A 7,742-nucleotide genomic window follows, 5' to 3' on the forward strand; every position below is an offset into this window, starting at 1 on the left:
ATTTTCCCTCTTCTTGGTTTTTCTTCTTGATGTTGGAAAAACATGAAACACAATAACTATGGAGTTTCTTAATTTGCAAGATTTTTTTTTGCCTTCTTGCTATGTAGCTTACCTTTAAGCAACTACAATTAAAATAAAAAAAGAAATTTTCGTTTTTTTTTTTTTTTTTTTTTTTACGAAACTCCCAAGATTATCAAGAACGGAACCTTGATCATAGCACCGCTCTGATACCAGTTGATAAGAATCGGGTTACTTGAACAAAACAAGAATTATAATGCGGAAGCGAAAATACGAAGATTAAAGACAAGAATGTAAAGATAGGCGAAATTCAAGAATAAAATCCCCAAATTTTAAGATTAAGTGATAAGAACCCTAATTGGTCTTAGTATTCAAAATTAGCGGATTAAGACTAATTAAGATACTAATAGAGTCAATTCAAGAACCTATATCAAAAGTGATCTAGACCCCTATTTCGAAGAAATTAGAGACAACAATTAGTATAAGACTAATTACCTTCTTTAATTGACGAATAAGAACCAAAGATATCAAATACGAATTAATCTTACCTCTTAAAAGAATCGTTCTTATAAGGTTGCAAGATAAATCCAAAGTAGCCACACAAAGGTGTAAAATAGAGAAACTCTCAATAATAATAATATTTGTCTCATGAAAATAACAAAATCCACCCCTATATATAGAGGAAACTTATCTCAAATAGAATGGGATTAGAATCTACTTTTATGGAAATAATTAAATACTAAAACCTAATTAGGATTAAACTAGGAAAGCATGTAAAATAATTGGCAAGCTTCTTCCCTAATAGAATAAGGAGAAGGTTGCCCAAAAAGTCACTTTGTACGTGTGACTTTCTCCAACCCAATTTGGGTTGATTTAATTCTTTCACTGGCATGAAACTTCAGCCCCATGTGGGCTTGAATTTAAATTCTTTTGGGCTCCATGTGGGGCCCAATCTTCCTCCTCTTGAGCTTGGACTTGGATCATGAAATATGTGTAGTATTTAGCCCATTCTTCTGCATAATTCTTGGACTCGTTCTTGGGTTTTTCTTCCACGATAAGCATCTTTTTGATTTCCAATTGAAGCCTAGCAACCTTGGCTTGCGTCTCCTTAGGGCTTGACGACGATCTTCTTAGGGCTTCTATAGCGCCATCCTTGCCCATGGAGCTATCACCTTTAGCCTCTGAAAGCACTCTTCCTTCTAAATGCCTGGGCATCCATCCAATGCATTCTTTTCGATCTTGTACCCTATGTAGGCTTGCAAAACATAAGCTAGACAAGTGGTACACTGAACATTAACCCAATCTCGACTAAAACAAGGAAAAACAAGTACATCCTTAACTGCCTCTAGCATCAAAAGCTACAACATTTTATTTCCGCTCATGAAAAAAGAATCATATAAAAAAAGATCTTCTTTAATATTTTAAATTTGCATATGGGTTTTGGGTCGGGTAGGTTCTTTTTAGAGCCCGTTTGGATTGGCTTATAAGTTGCTTATATAAGTTGCTTATAAGCTGTTTTCAGCTTTTTTGAGTGTTTGGCTGGCCAGCTTAAAGCCATTTTGTGCTTAAAATAAGCTAAAAAAAATAATTTGGCCCGTTTGGCTTAGCTTATCTAAAGCAGCTTATAAGCTGAAAACAGCTTATAAGCCAAAAAAATAAGTTGGGGTAACCCAACTTATTTTGTTTTGGCTTATAAGCTGTTTTCAGCTTATAAGCTGCTTTTTTTAAGCCCATCCAAACAGGCTCTTAATTGAGTTTGTATTTATTAGATTAAAACAAAAAAAAAGAATAAAATAATATCACCGGAAGTTGGATTTTTCGGTAGGAGTGACTTTTGTGTTAGAAAACATAGTTAAATAACTTTGGTGAAAAAAGTGATAGTAATGTGATCATCTATGAAATATACCCTTGTGAAAATAATGTACATCTCTTATTGATATTTGCTTCTTCTATTATCAGCTTCAGGATATGAGGCGGCAGTCAAATGAACCTGGGGAGGCAACAATAATACCAATAACTGTGCGGCAACTTTTTGCTACAGGATTGTTTGGTCTTTTACTGATAAATATAGACAATTTTTTGTTGCCTTATAGCTGGGTAAGATTGGTGTATGCCTTTATTGATACGTATCTGATTTCACAGACATACCCTGATTAGTGGTGTTTGTATTAGATGCTGAATTTAGCAGCACAAGTTCGGGTGGCTCAATATTCTGAAATCTTTTTGTGGCAAAAAGAGGAAAGAGGAACAAATGTTTTACCGATAAAAAGAAGGGGAACAAATGTTTCATGCACAAGCCTGTTTTAATAGGTCAATTGGGGATTGGTGATCCCTGATAACAATTTATAGAGACAGCTCGATTAAATTCAATCTATTTATTTTTTGGTTTAATTCTTTTTAATGTGGCCGCTAAATTTAGCTCTTGACTGTATCTGCAAGTTGAAACAGGTTAGCGTACAATATGAAACTGTGTTATTGACTTATTGGTGGTCTATCCACATTTAGTACTTTTAGTCTGCAATATACATATGTTTCTATTATCTCTCTCCACTTTTTTTTCCTTTAAAAACATCCCGGCATTGTAACTTTATTATTCTATGGATATTAAACATCCAGACCGATACTCTGTAAGGCCTCATTTGTTTGCACCTAATGGAGGTCTGAATCTGAATGGTTCAGACCTTAGGTCATTAAGTGCATTTATTTACATTAAGATCTAAGCACTTATTTGATCTGAATAGGTCTTAATCATTAAGATCTAAAACAAAGTCTTAATATCATTAAGAGGTATTTTGTACGGATAATTTTTACCACCAGCTCCATCCCCCTCTCACCACCCACCCCCAACCCTACCCCTCCCTCCCACTCACCACCACCCCAACCGACCCTACACTACCCACCTTACCCCAACCACACAACCAACCAACCCACCACCACTAACCCACCCCCAACTCACCACCACCACCACCAACTCCACCCTAACCCCCACCAATCCATCACTACCTACCCAACCCCACCCCATTCACTACCCCTACCCCCTACCCCCTCTCACCCACCCCTCACCCTACCCTCAGACCCACCGCACCACCACCACCCACCCCAACCTATCAACCCCCCACCCCACCCCCAAAAAACTCACCCACCACCACTATAAACATCTCCATCATTACTAGCAAACATAAATGATTCATTTTTTTAGCAAATAATATTTTTATTTTATTAAATTTGTATTTATTTTATAATATTTAGTTACTTTTTATTTGAATTGTATATTTATTATGTTTAAATAAATACATTATGCACGTTCAGGTGTTGAAAAACAAACAGTCTTAATCATTCAGTGTTCAGATCTAAACACAACATCTTAATCATTCAGATGTGCATTCAGATTCAGACGTCTTAATCTTAATGAAAATAAATGAGGCTTAAGTACCATTCCACGTCGGATACAAACAAAAAACAGTAAAGTGACACAGAGCACATGACACTGACACCTATGGCTAGGCCATTGAAAGGTAGCACCGCATACAAGCCAGTTGCAAATGCTATCACCGTTGCTGCCATAGCAATTAGGATGACTCTTGCAGCCCAAATATAACGAGTATACGTCATAGTCCCTTGCTTAAGGGTTGCAGTGAAGTGCAGAAATAGCGCAGACGCAGAACATATCATGGCAAGTGTATCAGCTACCACGAACGCCTTGAAGGCTGCTTTCCTCGCTAAGATTGCCGTGCCTTTATTTGGACCCTCGTCATCATCATATCCACCAGGAATGGTGAAGCCAGCAGCGAAAGCAATTGTCATTATGAGTGTAGCCACTACCAAATGTGTGTTTATTCTTTCTTTCCAAGAAACTTCGTCTTCCGCGAGTTCATTTTTTACTTCTTTCCCCTGAATAAAACATAATAAACGTTTTCTATTAATCACTTTTCCAACTACTGCATAGGTTCAAAAAAATCCTAATTAATTATTCGTCTTGTTAAAACTTTCATTTTTTTTTTTTCCTTCTACTAATAGGAAAGAAACAGTATTGCAATGTGGTATTAAATAATGTTACCCGCCACCATCGATCCGTTTGCTTCAAGTAAGGGTGATGTATGACAACACTTGGGTCACTCGACTGGTTAGCATAACGGAGGTTGTTGGGACAGTGCACCATGATATGGAAAAAACCAAGATAAAAGTGTACTACAATCAGACTGCCATTTAGCCTTGCAAGGCGAAGAGCATTATGGCCACGACTTGTGACCGCCTCATTAGAATCTGGACACTGCTTAATAATCTCTTTCACGGTAAGTGACCTATCATTGAGGGCTGCCAAATGGAGGGGTGTTTTATTGTCTTCTTTTATGGTTTCATATGCCATCTGTTTATCTTTCTTTAATAATGCCCTCACTGTCCCTGAAGACCCTAAGAATGCAGCAAAATGGAGAGGACTCCATCCCTCATCATCTACTTGCTTTATCAGACTTGGTTCCTTCTCTAGTATCATTACCAAGCAATCTGCCCAAAGGAATAGTCCGAATAAGCTAAGCTCACGCGAGCCAATGTGAAAGAATAAATAATTAAAAACACACACACTGTATATATTAAGAGGAGACCGAAGAATTTTTGCTTAACTTGAACAAACAGGGCTCACCACAACTCCAATTATTACTTGTTGACATTAAAATGATACACTTTATCAAATACGAAATTAACTTTACATGTTGCAATAAAAAAAAAAAATAGGTATAAGGCACTGTAACCCCCCCTCCCCGCCAACTTTGGTCTTATTACCCCCTGAATTTTTTTAGAACGGAATAATTATCACCCTAAGCGTTGACGTGGTAAGGAGAGTGTATTTCACTCTCTTTGGGAGAGTGAGAAACATAAAATCTAACACGTATCATTTTTTAATTGGGTACTTCACATTTAATTACACCTAATTAATTAACATTAAGGCTTAAAGTTTTTTTATAAACTGATTTTTTTTTTTTAAATGTGGAAAAATTAATTTTTTTATTAAAAATCTGTATTTTCTTAACATATGTAAAACTGAATTGTTTTTAAAAAATATGAAAAATCAATTCTTTTTTTTTTATAGAAAATAAATCTAGAAAACTGAGTTTTCTTATTAACAATCTGGACTTTTTTTAAAATCCAGAAAACTGATTAGTTTTTTCTATATATGAAAAAAAATCTAATTTTTCAGATTTAGTTTAAAAAAAGGGGTTTTCCACATTTTAAAAAAATAATTAATTTTTTCAAATATTTATAAAAATTCAGTTTTCACATTTTGATAAGAAAAAACACTCTTTCCAAATTTTTTTAAAAAAAATTTCAGATTTTATTTGAAAAATAAAAGAGTCCTAAGAAAATGAAATCATGAAAATCTAGATTTTTTAAGACATTTTAAAAAAATAATCAGATTTTCCATATTTTAAAAAAAAAAATCCATTTTTTCCATATTTTAAAAAGATCCATGTTTTTAGTTTTTTATTTTTTTAAAAGAAAAACGGGCTTTAAAAAAAATCAAATTTTCATATTTTTTTAAAAATCCATTTTTCATTTTCTTAAAAGAATATTCAATTTTTTTAAAAAATTACTACGTAAGCAAAAAGAATTAAAAAAAAATAGAAAACAAATAAATATACATGTGACAAAGAGAGTTTATCATAAGAGAGCAGATGTCTAGTTTCAGGGTGATAACTATTAGTTTTAAAAAAGTTCGGGGGGGAACGAGATTTGAAAAGATAAGGTGTGTCGTAGCAACTTCGGCCAATGTTCAGGGAGGTAATAGTGTCTTATCCCCAAATAATAATAATAATAATAGCCTTCAACTCTAGATCTCTAGTAAAACAAATCTGAAATAACATTAAAAATTTGAATAACACATGTAGAAAAGGATAATACTAGTGTTACAGAAATAGGAGTACCTTTTTTTCTTAAAAAAAAAGTAGGGATTCTACATCAGCTAGTACTTGCATAATTGCCCAAGTTTTAATACTCATGAGTCATGATCAAATGCAAAAGGTAAATGGAAATGAGTATACAATCTTTTGTAGTTTTCCCCATTAAATGTGTAGCCCGGTTTCTCTACTACTGTATATAATGTAATCTATATATAGTGCATATCTTGTGATGGTATAAATAGGATAAACAAAAAATGTTAACTCATATCGATAAGGTAAAATATAATTTTTGTATTTCCAGATCACCCAAAAGATATATACAAGTAACCTTTCATAAAATATAGGATTTGTAATCTTGAAAATAAGGCCGATTACCTGCAATAATAGGAGAAAATAACTTGACAATATACAATAATTTTACACCGTGAATGGGTATTAGTTAACTCATAGTTGAGAATTCCAATATAAAGTAAGAAGTGGGAAATACCATAAGCACCATATCGGATTAATGCAGCTGCATGTAGCGCCGTAGTGCCGTAAGGGCCTGCATAAGATGGTGACCTGGAGCTCAAGATCAATTTAGCAGAAACTTTGTCTTTATTCTCCATAGCCAGAAATAGTGGACTTTTCGAAGCATTGTTGGGCGGATATGTGAAGTCAGCATCTTCTCTAACCAACATTTCCACAACCCGGTGACGCCTATGCATCACAGCTTCGTGCAAGGCCATGTTTCCTTCACTGTTGGAAATCCTCAAGAGCTCGTGGGCTGGTTCAATACCACTTTCGAGGTCAGCTGGAAAATTTTGTTTCATGTAGCCAATAAGGGCTTCGATGAGATTGAAATGGCCTTTCTTAGCTGCCACATGAATACAAGTATCCCCATTAGAGTTCAAGCGGAATAACAGGTCTTGACTAACTATAGCAAGAAAGTCCTCTGCGTCTTCGTAAAAGAAATTAGTGCAATGAGCAGCTGCCTTATGAAGGACCGTGTTCTTAAATGGAATTAACTGAGAGAAATTGGTGAATTTGCGACCAGCTGCAATATGAAGGACCGTATTCTTATACGGAGTTAACTGCCTGGTGATCAGCTGGTCCTTGTATTCTCTGAAGACCTTCATATCACCACTTTCAGCTGCTTCGTATAGCCGTCCATCCATTGGCATCCTTCAAGAACCTAGAGTTGAGTTTGTTACAAACTTAAAAAGAAAATGGAAGTGACAGAAAGTATTGGAATTCTTGTTTTCTCAAGTTCTTGCAGGGATAAGATGAATTCATTCATGAAATAGTACTGCCACATTTATATAGGTGCGTGGATCATTAGCATTGTCTTTATATTGGATAAAAAATAACTAACTAGACTGTAACAAAGGAAGAGTTACAGTTACGGGTTTATTCAAAGTCATGTATTATTTTTTTAGAAAGATTACTTACCAATTCGCAAAAAGATAACTTTGAGATAAAGAGGTGTCTTAGTTCAACGAAATTAAAACAATTAAATCCTACATTGATTCTCCTTAGTGAGTCTCCATATTTTTTTTTCTTTTCATTTTATATTTCCCTTTAATTTCTCAATTGTTGTTAGAATTTGTCTTATTTTGGTTATGTCCGCCACTTTTTATATTTAGTAAGTTGACAATTCAAATATCCTACATGTCAAGTTTATAATCACAAGATTCAAAGGATATTTTATTATATTATACACATTTTTAATTTAGAACCACAAAATAGTCTATCTTTATTTCTTAAACTCCGTATCTAGTCAAACGTAGACACTTAAATTGAGACAGAGGGATTATATGCCAAATGAAGGAAATGAAAGGACAATTGAGA

General features: G+C 34.4%; 1 protein-coding gene across 1 annotated transcript; it reads right to left on the reverse strand.

Annotated features, from left to right (window-relative positions):
• Positions 1-3,423: 3,423 nt before the first annotated feature.
• Positions 3,424-7,229, reverse strand: LOC132061614 (protein ACCELERATED CELL DEATH 6-like). Its single transcript, XM_059454387.1, has 3 exons — positions 6,400-7,229; positions 4,076-4,521; positions 3,424-3,909 (listed from the first exon to the last, which is right to left on the reverse strand). The coding sequence occupies exons 1-3, from the start codon at positions 7,073-7,075 to the stop codon at positions 3,424-3,426; spliced, it is 1,608 nt and encodes a 535-aa protein (XP_059310370.1). The 5' UTR covers positions 7,076-7,229.
• Between the last annotated feature and the right edge of the window lie 513 nt (positions 7,230-7,742).

Source organism: Lycium ferocissimum, chromosome 6, assembly GCF_029784015.1.
Source record: "Lycium ferocissimum isolate CSIRO_LF1 chromosome 6, AGI_CSIRO_Lferr_CH_V1, whole genome shotgun sequence".
NCBI classification, from domain to species: domain Eukaryota; kingdom Viridiplantae; phylum Streptophyta; class Magnoliopsida; order Solanales; family Solanaceae; genus Lycium; species Lycium ferocissimum.

Bases quoted from the DNA above. Each gene is read 5' to 3' on its own strand.
- LOC132061614 (XM_059454387.1), bottom strand. From the start codon at position 7,075: ATGCCAATGGATGGACGGCTATACGAAGCAGCTGAAAGTGGTGATATG. The intron at 4,522-6,399 runs GTATTTCCCACT...TCCTTTGGGCAG, and splicing joins AATCCGATATGGTGCTTATG to ATTGCTTGGTAATGATACTA. The intron at 3,910-4,075 runs GTAACATTATTT...TGTTTTATTCAG, and splicing joins AAACGGATCGATGGTGGCGG to GGGAAAGAAGTAAAAAATGA.